Source organism: Agelaius tricolor, unplaced genomic scaffold (genome assembly GCF_023055355.1).
Source record: "Agelaius tricolor isolate 1412-34295 unplaced genomic scaffold, bAgeTri1.0.p SCAF_1, whole genome shotgun sequence".
NCBI classification, from domain to species: Eukaryota; Metazoa; Chordata; class Aves; order Passeriformes; family Icteridae; genus Agelaius; species Agelaius tricolor.
In genome coordinates, this window is record NW_027269261.1 from 23,804,801 (window position 1) to 23,817,656 (window position 12,856).

At 35.7% G+C, this 12,856-nt stretch overlaps 1 protein-coding gene across 10 annotated transcripts in view; it reads left to right on the plus strand.

The window, feature by feature from the left end:
• The window catches only part of UBR2 (ubiquitin protein ligase E3 component n-recognin 2), a 55,388-nt gene that overhangs the window by 12,067 nt on the left and 30,465 nt on the right, over positions 1-12,856 (plus strand). For 7 of the 10 annotated variants that reach the window (XR_011679212.1, XM_071427062.1, XM_071427051.1 and 4 more), the window contains exons 5-14: positions 335-462; positions 712-850; positions 2,567-2,629; positions 3,869-3,989; positions 6,499-6,606; positions 8,114-8,202; positions 9,040-9,138; positions 11,404-11,567; positions 11,657-11,756; positions 12,292-12,420. Coding sequence is in view for 9 of the 10 variants with exons in the window: in XM_071427062.1 (XP_071283163.1) it covers positions 335-462; positions 712-850; positions 2,567-2,629; positions 3,869-3,989; positions 6,499-6,606; positions 8,114-8,202; positions 9,040-9,138; positions 11,404-11,567; positions 11,657-11,756; positions 12,292-12,420 (1,140 nt within the window). In the remaining variant the exon portion in view is untranslated. Of the gene's footprint in view, positions 1-334; positions 463-711; positions 851-1,878; positions 2,015-2,315; positions 2,335-2,566; positions 2,630-3,868; positions 3,990-6,498; positions 6,607-8,113; positions 8,203-8,866; positions 8,966-9,039; positions 9,139-11,403; positions 11,568-11,656; positions 11,757-12,291; positions 12,421-12,856 lie in introns of those variants that run through there. The other 3 variants (XM_071427009.1, XM_071427027.1, XM_071427037.1) reach the window with 3 other exon arrangements.

Here is a 12,856-nt window from a genome sequence, read left to right on the forward strand (position 1 = left end):
TTAAAGTTCTTCCAAAGAACTATCTTAAAAGGTGTGCAGGAGTGAGAACAAGGAGACTGAGAATGGAAGAATGTGTGAAAATGTAAATGGGTGATCAGAGGCACGTTAACATTCAGGTACTGAATGTTAGATTAGAGCTTTGGTGACTGTCAGTGTAGAAATGGAAGAAGAAAACAGGATGATTATTGACTCTCTTCCTTTCAGCTGAAAAGTCATTTAAAGAAAGACATCATTAAAGATGCTTACATCATCTTTGATAAAGAGAGGTGCAAGTTTGACAGCTTGTTTTGAATGTCATTTAATTTCTCATTTGCTATTTATATTTACTTTCCAGGATCCTCTTGTGCACTTACCAGAAGACATGGTAGCAAGAGCTTATAATATTTTTGCCATTACATTTAAATATGCAGTAGATATATTAACATGGGAAAAGGAAAATGAATTGCCTGGTCTAGAAATGATGTAAGTATAGTATTTGTCTTCTGCCTTTTAAAGGCTTACAGATATTTACAGTTGAAAATGCAGGTTCTGATTTTAAGAATCTTTTCTGCCTTTCCTGAAGTTGTCAGAAATATTTTGTATAAAATAATTGTAGTAGATTTGTATTTCTCATATTTTTCCTTTGCTCTTGCTTTTACTTTTAACATTGCTTTAAATGGCATAAATTCAATCCTTGCTTTGAGTGACATAAATTCAATCTTTGCTTTGAAGTGAGAAGAGTGACACTTACTACTGCATGCTGTTTAATGATGAAGTCCATACCTATGAACAAGTTATTTATACTCTTCAGAAGGCTGTGAACTGCACACAGAAGGAAGCCATTGGTTTTGCAACAACAGTAGATAGAGATGTAAGTGAATTAATTGATAGAACTGTTAATTACCTTGACCTAATGTTTGTTTTATGACTATACTTACTTTAGTCTGTTTTCCCAAAGCGTGTGGTTAATGTGAGTCTGTGAGTCCTGTGTGTCATACCACCATAAATGCCTTAATACTAAATACTAAATGTCTCAGTGCCTAAATGCTATTTGGCCAGTCCAAACCAGACCTGATACTGAATATGTTTCAATGTAAATGTATTCAAGTAGGTCTTATAAGTGTAAATGCCAAGGTGTTTCTCACTCCTCTGTCAAAAATGGGCAGCAGCTTTGGCTGAACCATGGAGCTGACATTGAAAGAGTCCCTAAATATGCTCATAGGAAATGCTTCTCAGAATAACAGCAGTTAAGTGTGAGGGATAAAATCCATAACTGACTGCTTTTTTTCTGGTGCTTGTGGAACTGTTCATGATTTGGGGTTTCTTTTTTAAATGTAATTTAATTTTCTTTTTCGTAATTGTCAGATTACAGTGGTAGGAAGAGGTAAAAGCATTTAACAGTTTTTAGGAGGAACAGTGAGTTCAGAATCACTATATGCTGAATATAATTGTAACTAGTATTTCAGTTTCAGAAGCACTCTGTCAGCTGTGTTGTAGTGTGGCTGATGTTAATTTTTTTAAGGAAAGTGATACTTCATTGGGTAACTGCAACTTTTTATTTTTGCAATGAACCTGTGCTTACAGGTTTGTAAGCACAGGTTGACATGAAAGAAGTGTCTTTTTTATTTGGGCTTATTGGCTTGTTCCTATTTTTGGGGTTTTGGTGTGGGGAGGAAATCTTTAAATCTTTTCCCAAATGGCAATGAGAATGTCATTTTGTGTGGTTAAAGTACTTCAGGGAGGTCAGTGGAGCAGGAAATATAACCACTTCATATTACTTAACACTGAACTAGATTTTGGTTTTGTGTTATCACTGCTCTATCTTTTGTGGTAACCAAAGGATTCACGTCTGATCCCTGAATATGAGCTGACCTGAGCATGTGCTGTGTGTTGAGGGATACACTCAGAATTTCCTACTGTTGATGCCTTCTACTTCCAAATGCATACATGAATGCATATATAGATGAGCATGTATGTGGAAGAAATGAGAATGTTATGCCTGAAGCAGTGATTTGGCATCAGATCTAAAGTGCCCGTGAGTTTTCCAGTCTGCAATACACTATAAATTCAATCAATTATCTATTTTGATGTGTTGATTGACAGTAGAGAAAGACTGAAAACCTTCTTTTGGAATAAAACAAGTGCTTCAATTGTATGTTTAAAAGACCAGTTAACTTTAATATCTGCTTTTTTTAAAGGCACTGAAATACCTGAAATATCTTCAAGTTATATCAAAACTAATGAATAATGCCTTTGTACTAATGTTTTCAGTATTTTAATAAAAGAAGTGTAGTTCTTTTCATTGTTCATCCTAAGAAACAAGGGAAAGAAAACACAGAAAACTTAATGTAACAGGTAAATGAATATATGATACAATTTTATTTTCTTTTTAAAAGTACAGGGTGCATTTGGGAAATCCAAGTATCTAACTATATACAGTACTTAAGAAAGTGAAAATAGCATAAAAGGCAGAGTAGTTAGCATGTATCTGAAGCTTTTACTGTGTTTTTTATACAAGTGTAGAACACAGAATTGGGACTCCCTGTTTAGGAGCTGATGGTAATGTTACATCTGTCTGAATTTGCAGGGCCGTAGGTCTGTTCGATATGGAGACTTCCAGTACTGTGATCAGGCAAAATCAGTAATAGTGGTAAGTAGTGGGGATAAGGGATGCTATCTCCTCACTTGCCTCCTCTTAAGCAGAAGGAGGCTTTGCTACCCAGTTTGTGATACTATTATCGTAATAACTCATTATATTTTAATGATACAAAGTGTTGGAGATGCTATTTACAATACAGTAGAGGTATAAAAATACTGGTTTATGGGGTTGTTGTTGATCTTTTGTTGGGTTTTTTTTTCCTACTATGGCCTACCTAACACCCAAAATAATTATTTAAAAAGAAGTTTGTAGGCAATTTTTTTTCTTCATAAAACAGATGTTGACAGGAACTTTGAATGTATCTTTTAGAATTACATGCTAGTTCAGATCAGTGAAGTTCAATTATTACAGTTTTTCTCCCATAGTGTGAAGTTACTTATGTCTTTCACAGCAACAGTTATGGAAATTATTACTGATTGAGTCCAAGTGTGAAACTGCAAATACTTTCATTGCATCTATGCATTTATATATGTATGTATATTAATATCTATATATTGCAACATTCTTCCATGTAAAAATGTGAGAATGTTTTCTTTTATTTTTTTAACTGCCGCAGTGCAGTACTTAATCACATGAAATAAATAGTTTATGTATGATACTGCAACCTTCTATGAAAAGCAAATGCTGCAACTAGCGTTACTGTTCTTTAACTATTGAAGATATTTTGAAAGCATTAGTATATTTTTTAGGATAATGTTGTGCAATATTTTTAACTTGCTGGCCATGCAGGCAAAGAACAAATGGCTTTTATGTGTAACATCTAACCATTATGCTTTCTAACACATAGATGAGGGTAAATTCTTTATTTTAACTCTGTATGTTTAATTTGTGGTTTTGAAAATAGTCTGTGCTCAGTCAGTTTCCATGATGGGCTGCAGTGTGACTTGCCTGTCATGTTGAGAGGGATAAACACACGTGGCTGTCTTGGGTTGAACGTGGGAGTGCTTATCAGTAAAATGCAGCAGATCAGTGTAAGCATTGATAACAGGCCAAGAGTGGAAAATGGTTTGACCTAAATATGCTGATATTGCATAATAAGGTTCTTCAAATATTAATAGGATAAACAAAATGCACTTTTTTTGGGCTTGTTATGTAGGTGTTAGTAATTAGAATATGTATTAATATTATAAATTATCAGATTTAATCACAGGAATGCTGTATTTCTGTATAGAAGTATATACCAGTCCTCACTTAAATATGCATTGCCTCCTTTCTCCTTTTCTATTTAAGAGAAATACCAGTCGTCAGACAAAGCCATTGAAAGTGCAAGTTATGCATTCATCTATTGTTGCCCATCAGAGCTTTGGTCTGAAGCTCCTAACTTGGCTTGGCAGTGTTATTGGATATTCAGGTGGGCAAAATTTATATTTTGAGATAAGATAGAGAATATTTGAGAGGAGCTGATTTTCTGAAGCAATTTTGTCTTCCTTTTTGAGATATGTAATGTATAAGGCAAAGCTATTAATAACTTGTCAGACTTCATTTTATTTTCTCTTACTGGAGTTCTGTTCTGAATTCTAACTTCCATGTGAAAGTGCTACCAGTCTTACATAGTCTTTTCTGTTTAGTTGCTGTTGAACAGAAGCTGAGACTTGCTGTCAAATGCAGTATGCCAAAAAGCTATTTTTTCAGTCCCTACTTCTTTTTAAATGAATGCAGTAAGCTGAAAATAACCTGTCTGATTAGATAAAACAAAATTATTCAGAAGTAATTTGATGAATGTAGATGAAAGCGATTGCTTCAGATTTTTTGCTAAGTAGAACAGAGAAAATGCAGTGAATTGTGGAGGGTTTTGGTAAGTATAAAAGCTGACAAAGTCCTAATCAGATTTTTTAAAAGAGGTTTCTTCAAAGGAATCAAGATGCACAGTATCAGAATTTATGGGAATGCTCAGTTTTTGTTTTGACTTCATTCTCCCTTTGTCTTGGTAAATCATAAGATGTAGGGTATGGGAGGAAATAAAAGGAAAAGTGACAAACTGCTGATATGGAGAAATGTAGGTACAGACCCCCTTGCAATTTGTATTTTTTTAATCTGGAAATGTTAGCAAGAAGTATTAGCAAAGCACACTCAGCTTTCATATTGCACATATGTTCTGCATGGTTGCATCATTTCTTCAGAGACTGTATGTTTTATTAGACTGAGAGTTGAAAAACCAAGATTTCTTGCACAGGGTCTTTATAACATGTTCTCGTTTTTGAAACATAAGTCGTTTATGTTTAAATTTTAAAGATAAGTAAATCAAACTTCTGAACAGTATGTATTAGTAGATTGGAGTGATGAAGAAAGTTTCCTTTTGTGGGAAATTTTCCTTTCAGTGAAACATGCAGGCAGGCACTATCTTTCTTATCCTTATCCTATTTTAAGCCCAGTGTTGTTCCACATCATTTGTGCCAAGTGCCACAGTCATTAATTTTCAGCACTAAATGACAGTGGCAAAAAGGTTATTTGAATATGTCATTCATGTCTCATATTGCAGAAGAAAGTACTGAATTTTGAGTTGTGTATGTAGTGTTTCTGAAGTTCTGAAGAGTTCAGCTCATTAAATGCTGAGTTCTTTATGATTCAGAAAGGCAAAAGGCACATTTGTTTGTAAACAGCACACATACATTTGTCTGTGACCAGTGTGCTCATTTACTTGAACTGCCTTCCATGTCTTGGGATGTAATCTTGTACTCTGAGTCTGGTTTTGTGAAATACACTTCTGAAAGAGTTGATTTCCCTTAGCTTTTTACTAAACACACCCAAGCAACTCAATTCTGCTCAATCTTTTAAACAGTCTGTTACCCTTCATCTGTGACATGGGGGGATTGAGTTGCTGCTTGGGTGGTTACACTGAAATGTCCCTGAACAATGGCTGAGGGACAGGTAGAGGGATGTTCTGCTCTACCAAAGTTAGGTTGGATGATTGCTGTCAAAGGAATGACAAATTCTTGTCATTAAAAAAAAAAAAAAAAAAAAACCAGCAGAAAAACCTTGCTATGGAACTTAGTCAGAAGTTTGACCACTACATCCTTCCTAGCAAATATCCCTTCTTCTGGAATAAGTGTCTTATTTGACAATTGCTGAACAATGCAGTAGTTTGCATTAATTTATTGTCCTTCATAACAGTAGTTGGGATTGAACTCTGCAAGGCAAAAAGGAATAACCCCAAACTGCTGTAGGGGTTCTCAACATGTATATTACTGCACCATGCAGCACATGGTGCACAGTACACAGCACCATGCCATTGCCCACTCTGCCTGAGGAGCTGAGATGCCAAGCAGGGTGTGGGAGTAAGGGCTCTGTAAGTCCCATAGTTCTACAGGAATATACATTTCCTGCAGTGCAATGCCAGGTTGAACACTCTTAACAGGAGCATGTCTGGGCTGTGCTGTGTTTCAGATGCAGGCTTGTCTGCAGGCATATGACTTACATGTTCATATAATTACAATTGCTTCTTTCCATTAGGAAAAAAGATGCAGAGAAGCCTTAAAATGATAGCATGAATATACGAGTCATTTAATATATTAATTATATTTTCCTTTTCATAGGAGTCTAATCAGGAAAACTAAACCCTGGGAAATTAGGCTGTTTCTTATTTTAGTTATCCATTTTTAAGGAAGCACATTTTAATTTGATAACTTTAAACCAAATCATTGCGTTTGGTGATTTTCACTGTGTTCCATAAGGCTAGTGTGAAACTTGCAAGGTGTGAAATATTTATGTTTGTATCAGCAAAATATGAATGCTGTTATTCAGTTGTTGTGAAAAAGGGGGCAGTGTGAGGGCTTCTGTGGTGTATGAAAATTTCAGGATGTCAAAATAACGCATTTGTGTTTGAGCTGTAGCTAACTTGTACCACGTTTCTCTTCATTAAGATGGCCTTCGCCGGATATTGTGTCAGGTTGGTTTGCAAGAAGGGCCAGATGGTGAAAATTCTTCTCTTGTAGATAAGCTGATGCTGTATGATTCTAAACTGTGGAAAGGTGAGTTTTCTCAAAGCTCTGGAAAATGCTAGAGAATGCTATGCCTAAGTTTTCCTTTTATTGTATCTGCTAATGTTTGATCATTTTTACTGTGGTGTATTATGGATAATTTTGCCTAATTGGTTACAATCTCTCCCTTCATGATACACTCTCAAGTGTATTTAAGATGAGAACATACAGAGACCCTTTGGAGTCGGGCTGGTTTTAGGTCTAATTTTTCAAAGTGGTCTGAAATTAAAACTGACTTGATATATGCAGATGATCGTGATAGCTAATGGAAATTGAGTAAGTGATAGAGAAATTGGGGATTTGTCTGCTTTATAGGATCTCAGCATCCGTTTCATATCTACCAAAATGCCTATTTTTAAAGGATAAGGCAGAGTATTTCTGCTTTGACTTGTGTTTGTGTTCATGAGGTATTCTTAAGTGTTCTGAGAACATTCTGTAAAAATTACTGTTCTCTTGTTTTAGAGCTCTTGAAACTTTGAGAGGCTGTTTGGTACAATGAAATTAGCTAAAAAAGTTGTAATTTTGAGGAAGGTGAGGTAGTTAATTTTGATTCCATCATTGATTCTCTGTCTGATTTGATATCCTGCAAGGGTGTGTAAGGCCATGTGTAAGAAAGAGACGCACAAAGAACAGGTAGGGAATGATGCAATATGATTGCCTGGGGAACTTCTTGGAGTACCAATAAAATAAGTAAGAAGTAAGGTGGAAAGTGGATGTAGTTTGGAGAAAATTATTATTTTAGGTTTTGTTTATCTAATACCTTTATCTTGAGAAAAAAGTCCTGGTGCTGCAAATTTTGTAATGTGAAGGTGCTTTTGTGGAGAATTACAACATTTTTAATGCAGGTTTTGTTAGGTTAATGTCTTTCATGTGAGCAAGGAGTAACTTTTGCATCTCTATTTTGACATCAATATTTCTCTACTTTTTCTCATATTCCATAGTTCTCTGCATTAAGGAAATAGTGTCATGGCTTTTGACTTAAAAGTGATCTACAGAAGAAATGATGCATATGTGCATTTGTTTCCAAGTTACATAGAGATGAATGTAATTTATATTGATAATACTCTCTGGGATGCTGTCCAGACAGACTAGAAATTCAGAGATAGCTTAGGTATAATTTTATGGAGATGTTCACAACTATGAAAATTTGTTGCAGTTCCCAAGACTTCTCATAATAGTGTTCTCTTCTTTTCCCATCTAAATCCCCTGTTTATCCTGTGAAGGAACAGAGTTCTGTTCTTGTTTTGCTGACTTCCCTTATATTTGATGACATTCAACGGCATTATCTCATACAGGAGTAATAAATAATGCCTCTTGAAGAATTTTGATTTGTTATTCTTCTTTATCCTTTGCTACCACCTTACAGACTTAATCAAAGCAGCCTCTACTCTGAAGTGCACATTTACCTCATTCTGTAGAAGTTTACTTTTCTAAATGTTTCCATAATATGTTGATAGAAAATAGTGACATGCAATATTTCATTCATTTTTGTTGACAGGAGCTAGAAATGTGTATCACCAGTTATTCATGAGCAGTCTTCTTATGGATTTGAAATACAAGAAACTTTTTGCTATCCGCTTTGCAAGGGTAAGTATCTTTCTTGCAAAGAGCCATTAAATGCTAAAAATGTCTAGTGAAGAGAGTCTAGTTAGCATACAGTGATTTAAATGAACTGTTACTCAATTTTTTTTCCTTTTTATGGAAGTGAAAACTTGAAATTAAATGCTGGAAATCTTATTTTGCTCTTCAGTATATTAGTTATAATGGCATCTCATCTCTTGGGAAGGAAATGGCCTTTCAGACACCCCAGAACTAAAGCAGTTGAGATGTTTTTGTCTTCACCATCAGCTATGCAGGCTATCACTTCTTAAGAGCTAATCACTGCTCATTGTTGAGGTGTAAGCTGTTATCGCACTGCTTAGAAATAGTGCTGAAATTCAGTCACGCTGATTAGTATTTCTGCAGTAACTGTTATTTGAAATGCTTTAAATCAGCACTGCAAAATTCTGCTCACTCTGCTGCAGACTCTTGAGTAGAAAATAAAATAGTAGCCTTTATTGTGAAAATGAGAGTGAGTAGATCTCACATGTGAGCAGATTAAGTTGTCATATTCTTTGTACAAAATACCGTAATAATAATCCATTAGAGCTACTCTTCCCTTTTTCATGGCATTAAAGTTTCCCAGAGCAGACATTTAAGTTAAAAAATCAGGTCAGTGTGGATTAGAGGTGAATTTCCCCTTGTTGTTTAGAATTACCGGCAGTTGCAGAGAGATTATATGGAGGATGATCACGAACGGGCAGTATCGGTGGCTGCTCTGTCTGTCCAACTCTTCACTGTACCTACTCTGGTGAGTAGTGCCTGTCTTTCTTTTAAAAACTGATAGTTGGCACTCCTTGCCTTTTTTTGCCTCCTTCTTAATAGAACTATGAGCGATTGCAGAGTGATTTTATGAAAGATGACCACGACAGAGAGTTCTCAATTGCTGACCTCTCGATACAGATATTCACAGTGCCTTCTCTTGTAAGTACTAAAAGACCAAAAAAGGAAATCTTTATTTGTTAAAAGCCTCTCAAGGTTCATAAATCAAGGCTGCAGATTTCTTTAACATTACTGTGGAAATGCAGAACAGTCAGACTGTTTGCATACATCGCTAGGGGTTTAGAAGTTAAAGCATTCAACATCGGGAAGTTCCAGACTGGCTTCCCAGAGTGGGCTGGGTGTTTCTTGTTTTTCTTTTTACATTTTTCTTTTACTTTTTTTTAGAAAGGTATTTTCATATTTAGTTGGAGATACATACACCTAACATTTAAATTTCTCATCATACTGAGCCACATTTACTGTTTGTAGAAGTCTATTTTATGGTTTGCATATCATGGTCTCAGAGCACCATTCTGGTGCAGTTATAAATGATCCACTTTATGTTCATTTTCCAGTCAACACAAGTGCAAGCAAGAATTGTCTCATGACAGTCCCTACTTCCTTGGGTACTTTGAGTCTCAAGACAGTTCCTTCTTTTAGATTTCCAGTTAACTTTTGTTTTGGTGCTACAAGCACTGTGACTTCTCCCAGCTCACCAAATCTGCTGGTCCTTCACCAGTTCCTTCACCAGTTTGTTTGGGAAACTTTTTTTTTCCAGTCTCCATTTAAGCCTGTCTTTGCTTGTATTATGAACTAGACAAATTAAAATTTGAAGCTGTACTGGAATAAAAGTCTGATTTTCATACCCAGAATTGTTTAAAAAAATAAATGTTTCTGAATCCTCCCAAATTTTATAAGCTTCATTGAGCTTTTAAATTCAATAGGAGCATGGCAATCACAATACTGAGCAAACTTCTTCAATTTCTTAGGGATGGATGTTATTAATGGGAATTCAACAGGAACTCAAGATTTTGTTCCCATGATTCAGGACAATATTTATTGCCTCTTTTAATTATGATGCTTTCAGTAAGAATGTTGCCAGTATTCAGATTTACAGTTAGACTTAACCAACTAATGGATTCAGATGATTATGGTATTTTTGAGATGGGGTGGAACAATATTACTTTTTGAAAAAGTAATTTCAAACATTTCCCAGGGCAGAGTAATTACAGTGCCCCTTTTGTACGTGTTCTATTTTAAAAACATGCAAAAAAAGCAAAGCAACAGCATTTTGACTGTTGGGCAGAGTGATAGAATAGATTGACGACATGAAAGTAATTGTGATAAGCTTCTATCACATGAACTAAGTATTATTGTTTAATATATTTATAGCCACTCATTCTTAACTAAATGAGTAAGTTGATGAGTTTAAACCACCCCACCATCCTCCAGTAACATTTTCAACTGATTTCAAACTGTAATTTAAGAGTTTGAGCTCTCAAGGAACTGTGGTTTTTTGGTTTGAGGGTGGATGGACAGCCCTGTTGGTGATGATTTTTTGGGAGGAAAATGTTAATCATTAGATTCTTTTCCCCCACTGCAGTAGCATTTTAGAAACTATTTTGGATTGTCATTAACAGCTGCAGAACCTGGGAGCTCTAGTCAATAGCCACAATGTCATTGTGGTAGATCAGAGTGGCCAATATTGTTGAGTCTGCTAGCCAGATCCAAGGATTGCAAGGCTCATCCTGTTTAACCAACAGAATGGGGGAATTGTGGAAGTGTTCATGAGTAGGAGCTGGCAGTAACTTAGTGCCCCCTCCTCTCTTGTGAAATTGGCTTAGGTTAGGCTGGGTGATGAAGACAATCTTTGTCAGACTTTGCTGATTTGTTTTATGCAACACATGGATATATGCAGTAGACCTTGAGGAAAATTAGAGGTTATTTAATGAAATTTCCATGTGGAAATTGCATGTGCAGTTCTTATTGGCTCAGAAGAGGCTCTGCTTACCACAGCTCTTGACAGTTTGTAAACAGAAAACAGAAGAGCTGTCACTCCGCTAAGGGGCTCAAACTGTATGAGAGGAGACAACACATACTTAAAGGGAGGTACAAGTTAATTATAAGACAGATAATAACATGTCTTGTGCCATAATTATATAGGTTAGCAGGGGCCTTACCATAGACAGCCTTCTGTACAGAAAGGATCTGAAAAAAGAAATCTGGCTTATGATAATTTTTTACTAGATTCCTTTTTTTTGTCTTCTGTGATTCTGTGAAAAGAGTGCTTTTCTGTGTTCTGTTCTAATTGATGTAATTATTTTGGATTAAAAAAAATAATATATTTTATAAACTTCATGGTGCAGTGTGAAAATCTTGTTAGCTGTGCCTGTTAATTACAGCAAATTTCAATGTACTTTGGCATAGGCTCGAATGCTAATAACAGAAGAGAATCTCATGACCACTATCATCAAAACTTTCATGGACCACTTAAGGCACCGTGACATCCAAGGCAGGTTTCAGTTTGAACGTTACACTGCTCTGCAGGCTTTCAAATTCAGGCGTGTCCAGAGCCTTATTTTGGATCTCAAGTAAGTATGCTAACTATGTGCTGATTTGAGAAACTGAGGAGTTTAAAAAAGAATCAAAAATGAACACTTGCATCTTTCTAATCTCCCAGGTACGTGCTGATAAGTAAGCCAACGGAGTGGTCAGATGACTTGAGACGCAAGTTCCTCGAGGGTTTTGATGCCTTCTTAGAATTACTCAAATGTATGCAGGTACGTAAATCTGTGAATTACAAAATTTGGCAAAATTTAAACAGGAAGTTAGCTATTATGATGTCAAAATAGAAGAAATTTTATAACTGAAGTTATAAAATCTTCATTTTATAACTTCAGTGCAGTATCACTTTTGGAGCCATTGCATTTTCCTAAAACATAACATCGTGCCTCGCTTCTTAAAATGTTGTTGTAGAGGACAATAGAAAGGAAGAGCAGTTCAAAATGAGAAGTGTAATTTAGGGCATATTTTGCACTTGTAGAGGCAGACAAGACAATTAATTCTGTGAGCAAAATCTGGTTCATCTTAAGTGTCAGCAGAGTTGCTCCTTGTATTGAGGAATAAATTGTTCCTGATGCACAAATAAACCTCTTCATTTGTGGTTTCATTCCCTTTCATTCCCCCAAGGTTCTTTTTACCTGTTGCAGCAACAATGTTTATAAGGATAGCTAACCACTGTCTCATACCTCTGCTAATGCTGTCACTGTATTTCAGTGATACATTGTTGAAATGTGTAATCTCTTCTTATTCTAGGGTATGGATCCAATAACTCGTCAAGTAGGACAACACATTGAAATGGAACCAGAGTGGGAAGCAGCATTTACACTGCAGATGAAATTAACACTTGTTATTTCAATGATGCAGGACTGGTGTGCATTAGATGTAAGTTCCTTCAGAATTGTTTTTCTGTGTGAACAGGGATGAAACCCAAATATTAATATATGTAAAAATTTACCCAAACACAACTTCACCATAAGCCAAGGGCATCTTCTATGAGAAAATGCAAATCTTTACTGTATTTAAACACAAGTTTGGTTTGTACTGACCAGTTCATAAGAACATGGTTAAGCCTTTTGCAAATACTGCAGAGAGTTTTGTCACACATCTGAAGATCATGATTATCACAAATCTATCAGGTTATAATTTTCAAAGAGAAGGGAATGGAGGACTAGGCCCTGAGTCTACCAAATACTGCTTTATTATAAATCATGTTTCTGCTCCCTAAGTGTTTCAGGATTTCAGAACTTGAGCATGGTAAAATACAACTGTAGAATAAGTGATCCTGGAATACCTGAACATCGAGGCTGGCTTTAACCTG